Source organism: Camponotus floridanus, unplaced genomic scaffold (genome assembly GCF_003227725.1).
Source record: "Camponotus floridanus strain SB8 unplaced genomic scaffold, Cflo_v7.5 scaffold85, whole genome shotgun sequence".
Classification (NCBI taxonomy): domain Eukaryota; kingdom Metazoa; phylum Arthropoda; class Insecta; order Hymenoptera; family Formicidae; genus Camponotus; species Camponotus floridanus.
In genome coordinates, this window is record NW_020229855.1 from 105,427 (window position 1) to 126,915 (window position 21,489).

At 40.1% G+C, this 21,489-nt stretch overlaps 2 protein-coding genes across 2 annotated transcripts; one reads left to right on the forward strand and one right to left on the reverse strand.

Annotated features, from left to right (window-relative positions):
• Positions 1-3,358: 3,358 nt before the first annotated feature.
• LOC112639725 (histone-lysine N-methyltransferase SETMAR-like) lies at positions 3,359-4,225 on the forward strand. The gene has a single exon (XM_025414601.1). The coding sequence runs from the start codon at positions 3,359-3,361 to the stop codon at positions 4,223-4,225; it is 867 nt and encodes a 288-aa protein (XP_025270386.1).
• Positions 4,226-7,748: 3,523 nt separating this feature from the next.
• Positions 7,749-9,668, reverse strand: LOC112639726. Its single transcript, XM_025414602.1, has one exon. It carries the CDS (start codon positions 9,666-9,668, stop codon positions 7,749-7,751), a length of 1,920 nt encoding a protein of 639 aa, XP_025270387.1.
• Between the last annotated feature and the right edge of the window lie 11,821 nt (positions 9,669-21,489).

A 21,489-nucleotide genomic window follows, 5' to 3' on the forward strand; every position in this document is an offset into this window, starting at 1 on the left:
GTTTTCATTAAGTACTTTCCAAGTTATGAGGCTTGAAATCATTTTTTAATTTTACATAAACCGTAAAATATCTTGTAAAATATTCATTTTTCGATTATTTTACCTTAATACTTTTATGTACAAAATAATGAGAAAAATCAATTGGTGTAAAGAAAACTCATAGTTGTTTCGAAAAAAAAAATGTAATTTGCAATTAACAATTACATATTTTTTCTTAAAAATAACTATGTCTTTTCTTTACACCAATTGATTCCTCTCATTATTTTGTACATAAAAGTATTAAGGTAAAATAATCGAAAAATGAATATTTTACAAGATATTTTACGGTTTATGTAAAATTAAAAAATGATTTTAAGCCTCATAACTTGGAAAGTACTTAATGAAAACTAACTTAATTATAGTGTTTTGGAAAGCTCTTGAGCTACAAGAATATGCAAAAGCATATAGGGTGTCCCATTTAAAAAGTTGGAGCTGACCTTGGCGTGTCCTTCAGGTGGCTCTTCAAGATCAAACTAATAACACCATCTTATGTCCCCCTTGAAACCATACAACTTTTGTCTAAAACTTTTTTCAAAATAATCGACTCCAATCGAGATATTATCTTGTCTCAAGATAAATGCCCCACCCTGTATATATATATATATATATATATATATATATATATATATATATAAAACTTATATTAGAGTGACTCTTATTTTATCGACTTCAGAATTTTTTATTCGTTTGTTTTAAAAATTAATTATGTATTGTAAAACTTATAATTTTTTTATCTGGTATTTCGATAGATTAATGTACAGCAGTTTTAAATATATTGATTCACGAAAATTCTCATGATTTCAATATTTTTTTATAATTATTCATAATGGAAAAATATTCTATAAAATTAAAAAAATTTATTATAAATAAAATTAAAAAATTCATTACAAATTGTTATTTTTAACACTTATACTTTTTATTAGATACATCGACAGATTAATGTCTGTTTTTACAGCAATGTTAAGTATATTAACTTATAAAATTCATCAACAAATGAGTCCTTTGTAATTAATTAAATTGTTGTTACATTTATTTATTAATATATGACTAAAATAATGAAACAAATTCGAAGTCAGCAAAATAAAAGATACTTTATATACAGGGTGGGGCATTTATCTTGAGACAAGATAATATCTCGATTGGAGTCGATTATTTTGAAAAAAGTTTTAGACAAAAGTTGTATGGTTTCAAGGGGGACATAAGATGGTGTCATTAGTTTGATCTTGAAGTGCCACCTGAAGGACACGCGAAGGTCAGCTCCAACTTTTTAAATGGGATACCTTATATGCTTTTGCATATTCTTGTAGATCATCTCAAGAGCTTTCCAAAACACTATAATTAAGTTTGTTTTCATTAAGTACTTTCCAAGTTATGAGGCTTGAATTCATTTTTTAATTTTACATAAACCGTAAAATATTTTGTAAAATATTCATTTTTCGATTATTTTATCTTAATACTTTTATGTACAAAATAATGAGAAGAATCAATTGGTGTAAAGAAAACTCATAGTTGTTTCGAAAAAAAATATGTAATTTGCAATTAACAATTACATATTTTTTCTTAAAAATAACTATGTCTTTTCTTTACACCAATTGATTCCTCTCATTATTTTGTACATAAAAATATTAAGGTAAAATAATCGAAAAATGAATATTTTACAAGATATTTTACGGTTTATGTAAAATTAAAAAATGAATTCAAGCCTCATAACTTGGAAAGTACTTAATGAAAACTAACTTAATTATAGTGTTTTGGAAAGCTCTTGAGATGAGCTACAAGAATATGCAAAAGCATATAGGGTATCCCATTTAAAAAGTTGGAGCTGATCTTCGCGTGTCCTTCAGGTGGCTCTTCAAGATCAAACTAATGACACCATCTTATGTCCCCCTTGAAACCATACAACTTTTGTCTAAAACTTTTTTCAAAATAATCGACTCCAATCGAGATATTATCTTGTCTCAAGATAAATGCCCCACCCTGTATATATGTATACACATATATACTCTTCACATACATATTGTATATAATTCTTTTAACTTTTGAAACTGTTGATAAATTTAATTATTATAATAGTCATCTTTGTATAAAATGTAAATATGGCACAAATGTCTAAAATAGTATAATATTCTTTGACTCTTCTATTTTACGTTCCATAAATACTATTTTTAGAATATTCTTATCGTAAAATATTAGAATCGTAAAATATTGTTAAAAAAATTCGTTTTTATTAATTTACAATTAATTGTTTATATTATAGTATTATGTTATGAACTGTAGCTTAAAACTCACACGCCAAAGAAAATATGTTCTTATTTTTATTACGTACATATTAAAATTGATTCTACGCATTCTTAAGGAGTAATGCCACTCTAGTGCCCGAAAAAACAACCTAATTTTGACAATTTATTATGGGAATATAGTGAATGGAATACAAAATTTGTTTAAAGGTTCTTATTGTACATACTTTGAAGTGTATTCAGAAATTTTTTTCAATTTTCTTTTACAAAATGGCGGTGCCAGTATTCAGCAAAGGAAACCTCTTCACGAATAGTGTTCCGCGGACGGAAAGCTTTCTCCTGCAATTTTTGACTTAGAACAAAAGACCAAAAATTTTTTAATTTTATATAAAATTAACTCAGGAAATACGTACGCTAATTAAAAAATACCGTTTCTTGTAAAAATAATGCACGTTTGAACAAAAAATTTCATTTTTAGGTAAAAAATTACATGAAAAATTGTTCATAACAAAAAAAGTTTACAATGAAATTTAAAATCCGTATGTACTTCTTTAGATAATGTAATTTTGAAGCTACAGTTAAAATTTCAAGTAAATTAATGAAGATCTGATAAAGTTATGTTTTCGGCCGCGGAACACTATCCGTGAGAAGAGACTTCCTTTGCTGAATTCTGGCATCGCCATTTTGTAAAAAAAAATTGAAAAAAAAATTTGTGAATACATTTCAAAGTATGTATTGGGTTGTCCGGAAAGTTCGTGCGGATTTCTCAATAGATGTCGTTCAAAGGCGAATTTTACAAGTTTATGTCGATGTGATATGTCAAATGCTTTCGTGTTTTGATTAGTGACATTTCAATGCATACTTAGTGATATTAATTATCCCAATAAATTAAAAACTTTTTACTTGACATTAGTTTAGAGATGGAAGGAAATAACGTGTTTTTTCGATGCATAATGCTTTTTTATTTCCGTAAAGGAAAGAACGGGACACAAACTCGAAAAAAAATATGTGCCGTATACGGGGAAGATGCCGTAAGTGATCGCATGTGTCAGAAGTGGTTTGCTAAATTTCGTTCAGGAGAAATGAATATTGAAGATGCTCCTCGCTCTGGTCGGCCAGTCACCACTGATGTCGACCAAATAACAGCTTTAATCGATTCCGAGCGGCAGATCACAGTTCGGGAAATCGCAGCGAGGTTAAACATTGGCAAATCAACTGTTTCCGAACATTTAAACAAGCTCCAGATGGTAAAAAAGCTTGATGTTTGCGTGCCGCACGACTTAACTGAGAAAAATCGTATTGACCGCATTTCCATCAGCGATTTGCTATACAAACGCAATGAATACGATTCATTTTTAAAACGCATCATAACAGGCGACGAAAAGTGGATAATTTATAATAATGTCGAGCGTAAAAGGTCGTGGAGCAAGCGAGGTGAACCGCCATTAACCACTTCGAAGGCAGGCTTACATCCGAAAAAGGTAATGCTCTGCATTTGGTGGAATTGGAAGGGGATAGTATATTATGAGCTACTACCGGACAACGAAACCATCGATTCGGACAAGTACTGTTCACAGTTGGATAAATTGAAGATAGAAATCGCCAAAAAGTGTCCGGAATTGATCAATAGGAAAGGCGTCGTTTTTCATCATGATAACGCCAGACCTCATGCAAGTTTGCAGACTCGCCAAAAATTATTGGCGTTTGGCTGGGATGTTTTGCCTCATCCACCGTATTCCCCCGATATTGCACCCTCGGATTTTCATTTATTTCGGTCGCTACAAAACTCAATTAATGGTTTGAACTTTGCTTCTTTGCAACTCCTCAAAAACTACTTGGACAGCTTCTTCGCCAAAAAAACCCAAGACTTCTATGAGAGAGGAATTATGAAATTACCCGAAAGATGGAAAAGTATTGTGCAAAATAATGGTGCATATATCACAGAATGAAATAACTTTTAACAACAAAATTTTTTCATTCGAATTTTGCTTAAAAATCCGCACGGACTTTCCGGACAACCCAATATAAAAACCTTTAAACAGATTTTGTATTCCATTCACTATATTCTCATAAAAAATTATCAAAATTAGGCTGTTTTTTTGGGCGCTAAAGTGGCATTACCCCTTAAATATATTACAGGAAGATAGTACTATAGTAACTATCTATAGTAATAGCAATGATAATACACACTGAAAATTAATAAAAAAATCCATCAATAATTTGATACAAAAAACTAAAATAAATTGTACACAAGATACATACTTTATACAATTAATTTATTCAAAATATTTAGAATGATCTTATTTTGACATTCTATGTAGATTCATAAAATACTTTTTTTTTACTTTATTATACTTTTTTTTACATTAATAGAATATTCACTAAAGAATATCACAGACAATACAAATCTATTCTATAAATATCCTTCAGAAAATATTTTAATGAAATGAAAAAAAAAGTAGTTTATAAATCTGCATAGAATATCAAAAATGAAACTATGTTCAAAATATTTTGAATAAGTTTAGAGATTATTCTGAATAAGATTTCTAGATTAGATTAACAAAAAGAAATATTCTTTTACATGTATGTTCTAAATTGTACTGTCCCATCCCAGTCACACTAATATAAATAATTAACTTTAAAATAATTTTTTACAAGAAATAAAAATAAATTGTACAAGTACATTTCTTGTATACAATTTAATTTTGATTTCCTCTAAGAAATTATTGATAAACTTTTAATTTGCAAAATACATTGTTATAACTATAATATAGAAACTATTATCTTTTGACACAATTTATATTCGAACAAAAAATGCACGCAATCGACTTAGCCTCATATATAGTTGACGTAAGAATACATATTCTTTTATATATTTTTTACTTTATTAGAATATTCATTAAAGAATATCACAGACAATACAAATCTATTCTATAAATATCCTTCAGTGAATATTTATAGAATAGATTTGTATTGTCTGTGATATTCTTTAGTGAATATTCTAATATTCTAATAAAGTAAAAAATATATAAAAGAATATATGTTCTTACGCCAACTATATATGAAGCTAAGTTGGTTGCGTGCACTTTTTGTTCGAATATAAATTGTATCAGAAGATAACAGTTTCTATATTATAGTTACGACAATGCATATTGGAAATTAAAAGTTTATCAATAATTTCCTGGAAAAAATCATAATTGAATTGTATACAAGAAATGTACTGTGTACAATTTATTTTCATTTTTCTTGTAAAAAATTACTTTAAAGTTAATTATTTATATTAGTGTGATTGGGATGTTACAGTACAATTTAGAACATACATGTAAAAGAACATTTCTTTTTGTTAATCTAATCTAGAAATCTAATAAAATGAGCACGACGTGTGGACCCACCAAAGTCGTGCACTTTTCGGAGTCTCGCACTTTTCGCTAGTCAAACCGCTTTGTCAAACCGCTTCGCTAAACCGCTCTGTTAAAACCGCTATTTCATTATACGATCGCTTATTCACTTAGACTTCCGCATATCTCTCTTTTGTTACACCGCTGATCAAACACTTATAATGACCGCTATTTCGACTTAACTACGATTATCCGCATACGACTTTAGAAAAACCACTAGTGCAATCGCAATCTCGCTACACCGCTCGCGATACTGCACTGAACATTGTTATTCTTAATTTTGGACTCTAATAAAGTCCTGTCTTTTTCGTGTAAACGAGGCGCACTTTTTCTCACTGAAAGATCTTCCTCTTCTACTATCCACTGTCGGATTCGCTCGCGAACATATACACATAACTATATTATTATGCACATATACGCATGCATATATATTCCATGCATACATACGTACATAGATATATTATTAAGGGGATATTCTAGTCTAGGAGCTGAATTTCTATCCTATTTTTGCAAATTTAAAAAAAAAAAGTATAAGTTTCTTTCCCACTAAACACAGAATATAACAATTACATATCTCTGAAGTAACAAGTAATATTATAATTTTTACATTTACGTAATATAACAGTAATATAAATTGTTATTCAAAAGTAACATAACTAAGTTACCATAAAATTACATATAAGTTATATAATATATAAATTATAAATGTAATATTACAAATGTTACATTCAGAATATGTTTCTGCAATAAATTCATGCGACATTCATGCCGCGTATTTGCTGCGCATGCGTGAAAAATTGGCTGGCTCGCCATCTTGCCAACAGTTTTATTACCCACAGTTTGATGCCTTCTGAACGTATTTGCACTTATTCTTTTATTACATTTTTATTTGATTAATAAATATTTAGATCTGTTTCTCTCTTTCGGTCAATGTGATTTAATAAGTAGAAGAAATTATTGATACGTGTTGTGATCTATTCTATTACCGTGTGTCATTCAATGCATGAGGTAATTATTTATATATATACTTATATATTTTTTCTCAAATTATTAATAAATTTTTTAATTTTAAATTATCTGATTTCTTTGCTATTACACATATATGCTATTACACATGCAATAAAAAAAATTTTTTAATTATATATGCTCAAAACAATTAAGTATTACTATAATAATAATATCATAACCTTACTTTTTTATTCTTTTTACAATTATTTAACAGAAATTTATTTTTTACTGTGTATGATTTCTGTTAGCGAATTCGCGAGTAAAGAGGGAAGCTAATGCGGCGTTAGAGAGAGAGTCCAACAAGGAAGAACAATTTCAATATCCACGAGCGACGGAAAAACGTTTTTCTAAAATCCGAGAGCTAAGTGAGCGCGCTGAAGATTTTTGCGAAAAAGGCACAGTGTTCCGCGATCGCGTCAATTTATACTAGAGCCCTTCTCGAAAGATCCCGATTTTTCGTGAACTCGACTGTTATAGATACAACATTCAAATCGAACGGTCTAACGACTTATTTATTATTATCGGATCTTTCGAGAAGGGCGAGCGCTGTTTTCGAATTTGCGCTGACAAAGCGATATTGCGCTATCGGCCGCCAGGAGCGCAGAATAAGCGGTCGGGCCCTCGTCCTTTCTCCACTTATGGAGTGATAATTTCTAATTTAACCTTTTTTTGTGAATATATACATACGTTTGAAATGTGTTTCGAACATTCCGCCCGCCTCGCCGAGAGCGTTTGGCGAAATTGAGCAATTTAGCAGTGGATGCACTGACCGCTATGCAGAATGTATTTTTTAAACTTTGATACTCGCGGGATCTAATTTATTACGGTTGAGGCTCGTAATCCTCGCGGCCGTTGATGGGCAGTACGACGAGTTTAACGACGGGTCGTATGAACTCGGAAGCTGCGATGCGCACTGTGACGACGCGAACTTGACCATCCTCTCCAGGGTGGATTTTGGTGATTCGTGCGAGTGGCCATTTCGTGGGCGGTGTGAGCTCGTTCCGGAGAAGACATAGTCGGCCGACCTTGAAGCTCGTCTCTTTGCGCAACCATTTAGGACGGTGAGTTATGGAGTGGAGGTACTCCTTCGACCAGCGCTCCCAAAAGTGATCTCGCATCTTTTGCAGGAGCTGCCAGCGGGATAAGACGCCGGTTGATCCAGCAAGGACGGCTCGGGCACGGCAGTCAGGGCGGCTCCCACCAGGAAGTGTCCGGGCGTCAATGCAGCTAGATCTTCAGGGTCGTCCGAGAGCGCTTGTAGTGGCCGCGAATTCAGACACGCCTCGACTTGAGTGAGGGGGGTGCTCATCTCTTCGTATGTTAGTTTGGCGTCGCCAATCACTCGTCGAAGGTGGTGTTTGAGCGATTTGACTGCGGTCTCCCAAATACCTCCGAAGTGTGGCGCTGAGGGAGGATTGAACTTCCACTCAATTTTCTCGGAGGCGAGTCTGTTGATGACCCGGTGGTTTCCCGGAGTACCAGTGGTGAAGAGGGCCCTTAGCTCAGCATCGGCCCCCACGAAGGTGGTTCCGCAGTCACTCCGGAGACTGCGACAGATGCCGCGACGAAAGACGAATCGTCTGAGAGCCGCAAGGAAGGCCTCGGACGTATAGTCGGAGACCACTTCGAGATGCACGGCTTTGGAAGCAAGGCAGACGAAGATCGCCACGAAGGCCTTGTAAGAGCGGTGTCCGCGCCCCTTGGTCGTGCGGAGTTGGATCGGCCCGGCATAGTCGACCCCGGTGTGGAGGAAGGGCCTCGCAGGTACCACTCCTTCCCGTGGAAGATCGCCCATCAACTGCTGTGGGGTTGCCGCCCGCCATCGCACACAAGTGATGCATCGCGAGATAGCCCCCTTAACTATCGCTTGACCTCGTGGAATCCAATATTGCTGGCGGATTAGCGACAATGTGAGCTGCGTTCCGCCGTGCAACGCTCGTTGATGGCAGTCGTCCACGATTAGCCGGGTGAGGTGCGAGTCCTTTGGCAGGAGGACGGGATGACGCTCGTCATAGGTCAAGATGGAGTGCTTGAGCCGACCTCCAACCCGCAGGAGACCCTCAGCATCTAAAAAGGGACTGAAACGAGCGAGTGAGTTTGATTTACCGAGAGCGAGATCCTGACTTGTCAACTTTAAATCGGCCCCGAAATGGTTTGATTGTACTCGCCGGATCCAGGAAACTCGAGCCTCCTCTATCTCGTCAGCAGATAGAGTCCCGGGGGAGCGCCGGCGAGTGATAGCTGCATGACCTGCCTTCACGCTCAGCCACCGTCGGCACCAGGCTGTAACGCGCAGGAGTCTCTTCAGGGAGGAGAATCGCACCAACTCAGCGGCCTCGCTCGTTGGTGCCGCTGTCACTTCGGCGTGGACTCGGGTGCGCCTCTCCAGCAGGGGCTCCTCGACGTTATGACCGACGGTAGTCGGCCATGCGGCAGTTTCCAACCTTAGCCAAGACGGACCTTGCCACCACAGTGGATGACCCAGCAGTTCCTTGGGAGAGAGACCACGGGAAGCGCAGTCGGCTGGGTTGTCCTGACCGAAGATGTGATGCCACGCAGTCTGCGGGGTGGTCCTCTGGATCTCGGAGACGCGATTCGCAACGTAGGTCTGCCACCTAGATGGGTGGCCGCGGATCCAGCCCAGCGTGACGGTGGAGTCCGTCCACAGGTGAAGTGGCGCAGCTAGGTCGAAGATCGTCATAGCGTGTTTGACTAGGTGGCAGAGAAGGACGGCAGCGCATAGCTCCAAGCGAGGTAACGATACCTGCTTGAGTGGTGTGACCTTTGTTTTGGCGGCGATTAGGTTAACAACCCATGAGTCGTTTGACCTTGTCCTCAGGTACACTACGACGGAATACGCCCGTTCAGAGGCGTCGGAGAAGCCATGGACCTCGAAGTGGACACAAGACGGACCTAGATTGATCCAACGGGGTACTCGGATTTGCTCGAGTACCGGTATCTGAGCGTGGAAGTTGATCCAGTTCATTGCGGAGGCATCGTCGAGCGGGGCATCCCACTCAAGTCCTTGGAGCCAGGTGGACTGAAAGGCGATCTTGACATGAACCACGACTGGCGTCAACTAGCTGAGAGAATCGAACAGCTGCGCCACCAAGGACAGCACGGATCTCTTGGTGACGGACGGTAACGCCATATGCCGGATGGCGAAGGAGAATTCGTCCGTAGCGGGGTGCCACTGCAGCCCCAAGGTGGAGTGAGTCTCGTGCGGTCGCCAGTCACGGATCTCGCTCTGCAATCGATGCTCCGGCGGGATGTCCGAGATCACGGCTGAGTCATTGGCCGACCACTTCCGGAGAGGAAAGCCGCCCGCCATACAAATATCGGACAGCTGCTTGCACACTTCCTGGGTCTCCGCAATCGTCGATGCTCCTGTCAAGATGTCGTCCATGTAGACGTCTCGTTGGAGTGCAGCTGCTCCCAGAGGGTACTGCTTATCTTCGTCCTCGGCTAGTTGTCTCAGGGTGCGCATCGCCAAAAACGGCGCACACGCTAGGCCGTAGGTTACCGTGCTTAGCTGGTACTCCACAGGATTATTTTGTTTGAAATCCCGCCACAGAACTCTTTGGAGATCCCTCGTCTGGGTGGACCAGGATCTGCCGGAACATTTTCTCGACGTCGGTGGCTAGGACGTATCGGTGCTATCGCCAACGGAGTAGCACGTCGGAGAGGGGAGGCAGCAAATTCGGACCCACCATAAGATGGTCGTTCAGGGTTTTGCCCGAAATAGTAGGCGTAGAGCCGTTGAAGACCACGCGCAGCTTCGTGGTGACGCTGCTCCTTCGCAGAACGCCGTGATGCGGCAAGTAATGTACCGGCCTATTTGATGCGACACCTGGAGTCACGCGCGACATGTGGTGCAAGTCTTCGTACTGCCACATGAAGTCCGCGTAAAGCGCATGAAAGGGAGGATCCCGAGCGAAGCGTCTCTCCATGCTGAAAAGGATCCGCAGAGCCGTGGAGCGCGTTGTTGAGAAGTCTGGCAGCGGAGAAACGACCGGCAGACGTACGACGTACCGACCGTCAGCGGATCGCGAGTGGGTCTGGTGGAAGAAGTTCTCGCACTCCTGGTCCGCGAGCGAGAGCACTACAGCGGTGTCAGAGAGCTCTTCTTGCTGCCAGAACTTTTGTACTAGAGCACCCAGGTCTTTCTCGACCAGACAGTGATGTGCCAGTGCGCGACGCGGAGTGGATGTCGCACCGGCGGCCCCCGACAAAATCCAGCCCAACGCCGTTTTTTGTGCCACAGATTCCTGTGACTTACCCCGCCGAAGTCCTTCCTGGAGGATGGTAGCGTAGACGTCAGCTCCTAGAAGGATGTCCACTGGGTCCGTTGCTAAGAAGTCCGGATCGGCGAGCTCCAATCACAGACTTCTAATATACACTAGACCGCTAGCTTGCGTGATCTCAGCAGAGATAATGACCAAGAAATCTATGTACAAGTGGAGGTACTGTGGAATGCGGCTTTCATTGGTTGACTTTGGCGATAGTGGGGGATCGTCCAATCATTGCTTATATATTACTTATGTACGTGCGCGATGATGCATGCGCAAAGACAGCACTCGATTATACGGCACAAAGTTAGTTAAGGTTAAGTGAATAAGTGAATAAAAGTAAAAATGCCAATGTGTTGTTGTGTTCTTGGCTACCAAAAGAAGGCAGATAAGCAAAAAAATATCAGCCTTTTTAGGTAAGTAGAAATAATATCTTAATAGTTTAATCAATATATAAATCAATATAATCAATATAAATAATGTCAAATATTTTCTAGATTTCCACTTCAGAATAAAGACATTTTAGAATCATGGATATTATTTGTGGGCAGAACAAATTGGCAACCGACTAATACCTCTCAAATATGCAGTTTACATTTTGATAATGATGACTATTATCGTTCGAATGACAGGTTATTCCTAAAACCTGGAGTTCTTCCGAGGAAATGTATTGTGCGGATGAGTGACAACAAAGAGAATTATGATCCCTTCAAAGTATTAAATGACAAATGTAAGTGATATATAAACGCATAATTAATTTATGCGTTTCTAATATTTTGTAATGTTGCATTTCGAGCAAATCGAATACGCTATTAGTTAAAATAATATATATATTAATTTACACTATAAACAGATAATTGTATTGCAGTAACTGTGAATAGCAGAAAACGTGCAGCCGAGGAAATATTAGAAAGCGCAGAGAATTTTACAATTTCAGCAATTTCGACAGAATCTTCTAATGAAATTGAAATATTAAAGACACAATTACAAAATGAACGTGAATTGCATCAGCAAGAACTAAAGAGACAAGCAGAAGTGTTCTCTACGATTCTGGAAAATGAAAAGTCAAAACTTATGTCTAAGATTAAATTTGGACAGCAAAAATTGCATACTCTACAACGTAGTGTACAACGAAAAGAGGAACAAATAAAGTCTATGAAACATTTATTCGATGAATTAAAAGAGAAATATGTAAGTGATACCGATGCACTTAGTATGTTAAGTCGCGAGTTTGAAGGCATGTCACTTGATCTTTTTCAAAACGAAATAAAAAATAATTCGCGATCTGCAAGTGGTAGAAGGTATTCGGAGGAGGTGAAGAAGTTTGCTGTAACCTTATTCTATAATTCTCCTAAAGCTTATGACTATTGCCGGTTGGTTTTCTTTTTTCTTTTCATTTCTTTGCATGATTTGCTGTTTTGCATGACATTGTTTTATATTTGTCTATTATAAAATACAACAAAATAAAGTAACAAAATAAAATTATCATGTTATAATATGCTTTATTTATATATAGCAGGATCTTGAATTTGCCACATCCGTCGAGCATCAGACATTGGCATTCATCTGTAAATGCTGAACCTGGGTTTCACAAAGAGATAATTTCATTTTTAAAGAATTTGTCCTCAGAGGATAAAGATTGCAACATGATTTTTGATGGCATGTCGATACGGCAGCAATTACTGTGGAGCGAACAGGAAGGGAAACTTGTTGGATATGTGGACTATGGAAATGATATTCATATAGAAGGAAAAGATTCATTAGCAAATGAATCATTAGTATTCATGCTCGTTGTCCTTAATGGCAAATGGAAATGGCCCATAGCTTATTTTTTGAAGAAATCTTTATCTGCTGCGACACTTGCAGAATTAATATTGACTGCCTTATCTTTAACAAGTAATAGCGAGTTAAAAATACGATCTATCACATGCGACGGTGCAACCGTTAATATAAGCGCATTAAATAAGCTAGGATGTAGTATTTATGTAAATAATTATGAATCTATTGTTAATAGTTTTAAGCATCCTACACGAGATTATAATGTTTATGTCATATTGGACGCATGTCATATGTTGAAATTAGCTCGTAATGCGTTAGCAGATTTTAAAGAATTTCGTACAGATGATGGTAATATTGAATGGCGATATATAATACAATTATATTAATTGCAGAATCAATTAACTTTTCGATTTAAAAACAAATTAAATCGCAATGCATTAATTGGTGGCAAAACAAAATGAAGGTTAAATATGCCGCTCAGACGTTAAGTTCATCTGTTGCAACAGCAATTGAATTTTTAAAACAATATTGTCCTGAATTTCACGACTCTGAAGCTACAATAACATTTATTAAGGCTATAGACAGATTATTTGACTTTATGAATTCCAGGAATCCTTTTGGGATAGGATTTCATGCACCTATAACTCGAAATAACTTTAATGCGTTAGAAGCAATAATCATTGAAAAAATAAGTTATTTATTCTCATTAAAAACTAAAACTGGTGATATGCTTTGCATGAGTGGCAGAAGAACATTTATATGTGGAATGGCTACAACAGTTAAATCTATATTAGCTGTGGCAAAAGAAATATTTTCAGAAAGAGAATCCTTTAAATATATCTTGACGTACAAATTTTCGCAAGATTATTTAGAAATATTCTTCTCAAAAATTAGAAGCAGACATGGTTACAATAACAACCCAAATGTTTTACAGTTCAAATATGCCATGAGACAAATTCTTCTAAGAAATGAAATAAAAGGCTCACCAAATAGCAACTGTTTACATTTAGATAGTGATCCCACTGGTACAATGTATCAATTTATTTGGAAGAAAAAGAAGCAACAAAATGCAATATTTGAAAGTATAGACGATGAAAGTGACAATGAAATAGAAACATTTAATAATTATTCACTATCTAATTACGGCACATTAAAAGAAAATATTTTATTTTATATCGCTGGATACATTATAAAAAAATTATTGTCACAGATAGATTGTTATACTTGTGCCATCAATTTACAAAAGCAAAGAAGCGACCATAATTATGTCCATTCAAGTATTTATTCTAAGTTTTTAGATTTTGCTAATAATGGAGGTTTACTAATTCCAGATAATAGTGTATTTAAAATCATAATAGAAACAGAGCGACAAATCAACATACAAACAAACAATTTTAGCAATCTTACAGATCCTAATCTTAATTTAAAAGTATTAAGCAAAGTAAAACATTCATTGAGTTTAGACAATAATATCTTTCCAAATCTAAATTGTGAAAATATTAATACATTAGAAAATTCACATAAAATAAAATTAATAGTTGTGATAGCAACACGGTATATAAAAATACGATTACACTCTTATTCTAAATTTTATTCGAACGAAATCCTGAAACCAATTCGCAAACGGCATCGTCTAACGAAGCAAATTTTATTTTCAAGTGAGTAATATTTATTGTTGCAAATAAACATCACTCACTTGAAAATAAATTTCTTCTTCTTTATTCTCTATTTATTGTAATATATATATATATATATATATATATATATATATATAATATATATAATTATATAGCTAATATATATTGCAAATTTGTATTTTTATTTTATAAATAAAATAATATAAAAGAATTTTGCAATTATTGTAAATATATAATTGACTATTTTTTATATATATCATTCCTTAATGCTGCTACCTTTCGCTTCTATATATATATTATTATTAATCTAAGTACACTGACCGATTACTTTCATAAGCAAGTCCATTATTTATTATTGTTTGTATAAATGCTATTATCTCAGGGATATATTCACTAACTCGTATCAATACATTTAGTCTTAGTACCTGAACAATTTGTGCAAAACAATGTTGACAGTTATAAAAATTAATTTTATTTTGACAAAATATTGTTTTGACACTCGGTCAAAAAACTCTCCTAGAAGGGCAGAAACAACAATTTAGAATCAATAGATCTATACAATCAACGCACATGTCTGATCAAGACAAAGCGAAAGCCGACTCGAAACTCGAAACCTAACCTAACCTAACCTAACCTAACATGACGTGACGGCCATCTTGCATTCCTCAATACTGCTAGCAGTACATAGATTTTTCGGTCAGGCTTGCATAAGAAGCTAGTGTGGCAGGCGTCAGGGAAATTCTAGTCAGCCGAGAATGAAGTTGGCAGAACAGAAACTCCCCAACGGGGAGGAAACGGAACTTTTACACGAACGCCACGCGTTTCCGCTAACTAGAGGAGAGGAGAAAGAAGTACAAATTTGTGTGATAAGAATTGTGATAATAAAGCATTAATAGTTACGCTCGTGCAATCATTGTCTCGCAACTATCCCCACAAATTGGTGACCCCGACGTGATCTTTCGTCGAGACGGGGACGAGCATCAAAAAGGCAGAAAGAGGAGAATAGACAATGCCGACAGACCGGTCTCCGCAACGGTGCACGCCGGGTGGCACGTACCGGGACCCATCGGACGCAGACCGCTCGCAAAGGGGTGACCCGCGAACCCCTCGAGCAGCCGATGAAAATCCTCTCGGACAGCAGCCCGCGAGATCCGCGGATTATGCAGCCTGGACGCCGAGCGAGACTATGCTAATGACTACGAAGCAAATCAAACTTCCGCAGTCTTTTTGGAAGGAGATGCCCGCATATTGGTTCCAGGTCGCCGAAGCCGCGTTTTCCTTGCATAAGATTACCAACGACGAGACAAAGTACAGGTATGTGCTAACTAACCTGGATCCGTTGATAATTCCGTTCGTTTCTGATCTCATAGCGAACCCGCCGCTTACGAATAAATACGAAGCCTTGCGGGCCCGGATTATTAACTCCTTCGAAGAAACGCAGGAATCAAAACTACGCAAATTGCTGCATGGCTTAGAATTGGCCGACATGAGGCCGTCACATTATTTACAACGCTTGAGAACCCTCGCAGGAGGTCAGTGTACGGACTCAGTACTACGCAGTCTTTTTCTTGAACAACTACCGGAAGCGGCCCGCGGAGTGTTGATAGTAAGCTCCGGAGAGGACCTGGACGGGTTGGCGCTAATGGCCGATAAGGTAGTAGACATAATCAAGCCTCAAGTAACCGAGATTCGTCGGGAGAGTAACCTAACCAAAGATGAGGCACAAGCTGCGCCGCTGGCGACACAGGTACAGGAGCTGCGAGGATTAGTGGAGAAGCTCACCGTTGAAGTCCGCAAGGGCCGATCGCGTGGGAGGCAACGTAATAACAGTCGTTACAGAGGACGATCTCACTCCCGTCGTCGCGGCAGGTCAGTGAGTAGAGATGGAGCTAATAATAATTATTGCTATTACCATAACAGGTTCAAGGAGCGCGCATATAAATGCACAAAGCCGTGCTCTTGGACACCAGCCATAACCAGTACGGGAAACTGAGAGCCCCAGAGTGCAAGGAGGCTAACGCGCTCGAAGGGGGCAAACAACTACGCCTCAAAGTTTCTGATCGCAAGAGCGGAGTGACGTTTCTCATCGACACGGGATCTGATGTCTCCGTCCTCCCTCGGAGCTTGACACCAAAAAGTACCAAAAGGGCCAACTTGGCATTGTACGCTGCAAACGGTACAAAAATCAAAGCGTACGGGGAACACACCCTCGAATTAGATCTGAATCTCAGGCGTACATACCGTTTCACGTTCGTAGTCGCAGACATTAGCCACCCTATCTTAGGCGCAGACTTCCTACATCATTACAATCTCCTCGTAGACCTCAGAAATCGCAGACTCGTTGATGGCCAAACTAACCTGCGCACAGAAGGACAAATAAGTCACAGAAAGTTTCCATCAGTATCCACGATAAATAATTCCGTTCCGTGTCAACAGTTGCTGAAGGAGTTCATCGAGATCACACGCCCAGTGGCAAAAACGATGCCAGAACATTCTATCGAACATGTAATACTTACCAAAGGACCACCGGTGTCAGATCGACCTAGAAGGCTCTCACCCGGAAGATCAAGGTTCGCTCAACGGGAAATCAACACTTAGATCCAAACAGGCACTTGCCGGCCCGGAAAGGGACAATGGGCGAGCGCTATGCACCTAGTTAGAAAACAAGCCGGAGGCTGGAGAATTTGCGGCGATTATAGACAATTAAACAGAGTTACTGTACCTGATAAATATCCAATCCCGCACATTCACGACTTTTCACAACGACTACATAGCTGCACGATCTTCAGTACAGTCGACCTTATAAGAGCATATCACCAAATTCCTGTAGCTAAACAAGATAAGGAGAAGACGGCAATTACTACGCCTTTCGGGCTTTACGAGTTTAATGTAATGCCTTTTGGACTGCGGAACGCCGCTCAAACGTTCCAAAGGTTTATGGACACCGTCTTACGAGGACTTGAGTTTTGTTTCTGTTACATTGATGATATTTTGATTGCTTCCAGATCAGTGGACGAGCACAAGAGACATATGAGACAAGTATTTACAAGACTTAAACAATATGGACTCACAATTAACGTTGAAAAATGTACCTTCTTTCAGAAGGAAGTTCGATACTTAGGATACACTATCTCCGCAAAAGGCACCAAACCGCACCAAGATAGAGTCAACGCAATTTTGCACTACAAGAAGCCCCAAACGATTGAGCAACTACGTCGTTTCCTCGGCATGGTCAACTACTATCGACGTTTTTTACCTGCAGCAGCCCGAACACAGGCACCGTTATACAGCTTAATCGGAGAAACTAAGCGAAAAGACAAAAGACCTGTGAACTGGGATAACAATTCGGAACAGGCTTTTGATCGGTGTAAAAAACAATTGGCAGACGCAGTTTTACTAACACATCCAGCCGAAAACTTACCTCTGATACTGAGCACAGATGCATCTGAGAAAGCCATCGGAGCAGTCCTAGAGCAGGTAAACCAAGGTAATCGCCAACCTTTAGCATTCTTTTCAAAAAAATTAAATAAAACACAAATTAAATACAGCGCGTATGATCGCGAGCTATTAGCCATGTACGAAGCTACTAAGTATTTCAGATACTTAATTGAAGGGCGAGAAGTAACAATATTAACTGACCAAAAACCTCTCACATACGCCTTTCATCAAAAACCTGAAAAGGCATCACCTAGACAAGTTCGGCAGCTGGAATACTTAAGCCAATTTGTCAAAGAAATTAAACACATCCCTGGACGGGAGAACATTACGGCCGACACACTCTCCAGAGTAGAGATGATCGAAATGCCTGTGATCGTAAGTACCGAGGAATTGGCACAAGAGCAACGGAATGATGTGGAGCTCAAAACACTCCAAGGCCAATCAACACTTAAGCTCAAACCATTACGTCTGGACAACACCAACACAACAATATACTGCGACGTCACGGACAAAATACGAATTTACGTACCACTAACCTTACGTCGGAAAGTATATGACAATGTGCACAATTTAGCTCACCCAGGCACCAGATCAACAAAGAAAACAATCTCACAGCGCTTCGTATGGCCCAGCATCAATAAAGACGTCACAGAATGGGTCAAAACGTGCTTGACATGTCAGAGAGCAAAAATTTTAAGACATAATCATCCGACGCCATTGCACATACAAGTACCGGACAACAGATTTCATCACATACACCTGGATATAATTGGCCCATTACCTCCATCCAGAGGTTTCCGATATTGCCTCACTATTATAGACAGAACAACAAGATGGCCGGAGGCAGTACCAATTACAGATACATCAGCGGACAACATAACACGCAATTTCCTTGCAACGTGGATCGCTCGGTTTGGAGCACCGGAAATAATAACTACGGATCGAGGCTCCCAATTTGAATCAATAATATTCGAAACTCTCACCAAACTAATTGGCGCAAGACGGATAAGGACTACAGCATATCATCCACAATCAAACGGCATGATAGAACGATGGCACAGGTCCTTGAAAACAGCCATCAGATGCCACGCCACCACCGAATGGACAGACGTTCTTCCTTTAGTGCTACTCGGACTCCGGACCAGTTTGAAGGAAGACCTCAAAACATCAGCCGCAGAATTGACTTATGGCACAACCCTTAGATTACCAGGGGAATATTTTGTACCAGGAGAGCAGATACAATACCCACAATTATTCACCAACAGACTGAGAGAGTACATGCAAAAGATAAGACCAAAGCCAACGCAACACCACATTGTTCAAAAAACCTTTGTCCATCAAACCCTGGAAAACTGCACCCACGTATTTGTCCGCGTAGATAAGCCAAGAAGACCATTCGAAAATCCATATGAAAGTCCTTTCCCAGTCGTTGCACGTACTAACGAATCTGTTTTCAGAATCTCTTTCAAAGGGCGGCCTACCGAAATCAACATAGAACGCCTTAAACCAGCTTTCATGGAAATCACAGCGGACAACCTGACCAACGAGCCACAACCCGGTACATCCAGTGATCCAAATACATGTACCCCAGTACGAGCCATCCGATTCGCAATTTGAGACCAAATTGCTCCGGGGAGAGTACTGTGGCAGGCGTCAGGGAAATTCTAGTCAGCCGAGAATGAAGTTGGCAGAACAGAAACTCCCCAACGAGGAGGAAACGGAACTTTTACACGAACGCCACGCGTTTCCGCTAACTAGAGGAGAGGAGAAAGAAGTACAAATTTGTGTGATAAGAATTGTGATAATAAAGCATTAATAGTTACGCTCGTGCAATCATTGTCTCGCAACTATCCCCACACTAGCGGTCTAGTGTATTATAGAAGTCTGTGGCTCCAATCCGTGGATGTGCATCCAAGCTTGACGATCAGCCTTGATTCCTCCTTCATAAAGGGTGAGCCGGGGGAAGACCAATGCGGCCACGCTTATCGAAGGCGCGTCGCTCAGGGAGCGGATCTGGAGAGTGACCTGACCGCGCGCGAGACCCGTTTGCTTGCCACCGACTCCGTACACCGCGACGGAGATAGGAGATCGCCCCAGGCGAAGACGCTGGGCTAAAGCTGGTCGGAAACTAGTGAGGACTCCGAGCCCTGGTCGACCAGAGCACGTGCTGCGTATGCACACGGCCGAACCGGTCCATGACGCGGACGCGCGCGGTAGCGAGGAGCACCGACACCGTCGGCTCGGTTTTGCGTTGTGCTAAGTGCGACGTCTTAGCGACTTCGACCGACGGACATGCCTCGTGGAGAGTCGAGTGATGACGCGCGCGACACGACGAACACGTCTTTTGGGAGGCACACTCGCTTACCTTGTGCTTTCCCAGGCAGTTCAGGCACAGATCGTTCGCCTCGACGTGGCGCTTTCTTTCCTCCGCCGTCTTGTTCTGGTAGAGTTCGCAGAACATTATGTAGTGGTCCTGACTACATAGAGAGCAGCGACCTCGTTTACCGTCCTGCTTATGTGCGTGGAGAGCGCGGGTCTTCTGTGTCGGACTCGGATTCGGCTTGGAAGAGATAGCTTCGACCTTGACTGGCTGCAACGACTCCAACGTGTGCAACCGACGATCCAAGAAAAGCTGCAACTTATCATATGAAGGTGGATCGTTTGAATCACTTATGAAGTCTCCTACTCGCGACGAGAACGAGGATCGAGCAGATTGACCACGAGGTGCACAAAGAGGTCCTCGCCCTTCGTGATCGGGCGCCCAATGCTCTCCAGTGAGCCCACGGTGCTCTTCACACTGTGACAGAGCTGGCGTAGCTCTACCACCGACTCGTTCTTCAGTTTCTGGAGTGACGTAAACTGAGAGATGTAACTGCGCACCAGGAGCTTGTTCTCATAGTAGGCAATGAGAACGTCCCATGCGCGCTCGAAGTTCTCACTTGTCGTAGGCATGCTTCGGATTAACAATTCTGCTTCTCCTTTCAGGCACGCCTTCAGGTAATGGAGCTACTCAACTGATGAAGTGAGGGTGTCCTTTTCGATTAGAGACTAGGAAGAAGACACTAAAGAAAAGGTCGCGGAAAGCTGGCCAATCTTCGTACTTTCCGGAGAAATGAGGCAGCTGGATCCTTGGAAGAGTAGTGCGAGGAGCTTGCGAGGACGGCCCTAACGCCTTCGTAGCGGCTTCCTTTTCCTCAGTCTTGAGGGTACGTAGGTCTAACAGCAGACCTTTATTACCGAGGTAGGCTTCCTCAGCCAGAGCAAGTATGTCGAGCTTTATGTATTCCGAATCGGCGACTTGGTCGAGGTAATTTAGTAGCTCGTCGTTGTGTGCGTCAAATTTGGTCCAATACCTATAATTTCCAAGGACTGCAGGCGCGCCTCCACGGTGCCGACAGTGATTTTGGCAGCGCCCAGCTTCAACAAGTTCTCGTGAGTGCGAGCGATTTTGCCGTAGAGATCCGTCGCGGCGGTGATAATTAACTCCGCTTTACGACTCATGATCGCTTGAATTTCAGGTGACTAGGTCTTCGGAGCACAAAAAACCACACCACTTCTCACTCACACGGCGTCGTAGAAAGAAAAAACCGGCCACGATATCCGACTCGAAGGACCAGCAAATGTTAGCGAATTCGCAAGTAAAGCGGGAAGCTAGTGCGGCGTT

Excerpts from the sequence above, each read along its gene's own strand:
- LOC112639725 (XM_025414601.1), top strand. The coding sequence starts at position 3,359 with ATGAATATTGAAGATGCTCCTCGCTCTGGTCGGCCAGTCACCACTGAT.
- LOC112639726 (XM_025414602.1), bottom strand. The coding sequence starts at position 9,668 with ATGAACTGGATCAACTTCCACGCTCAGATACCGGTACTCGAGCAAATC.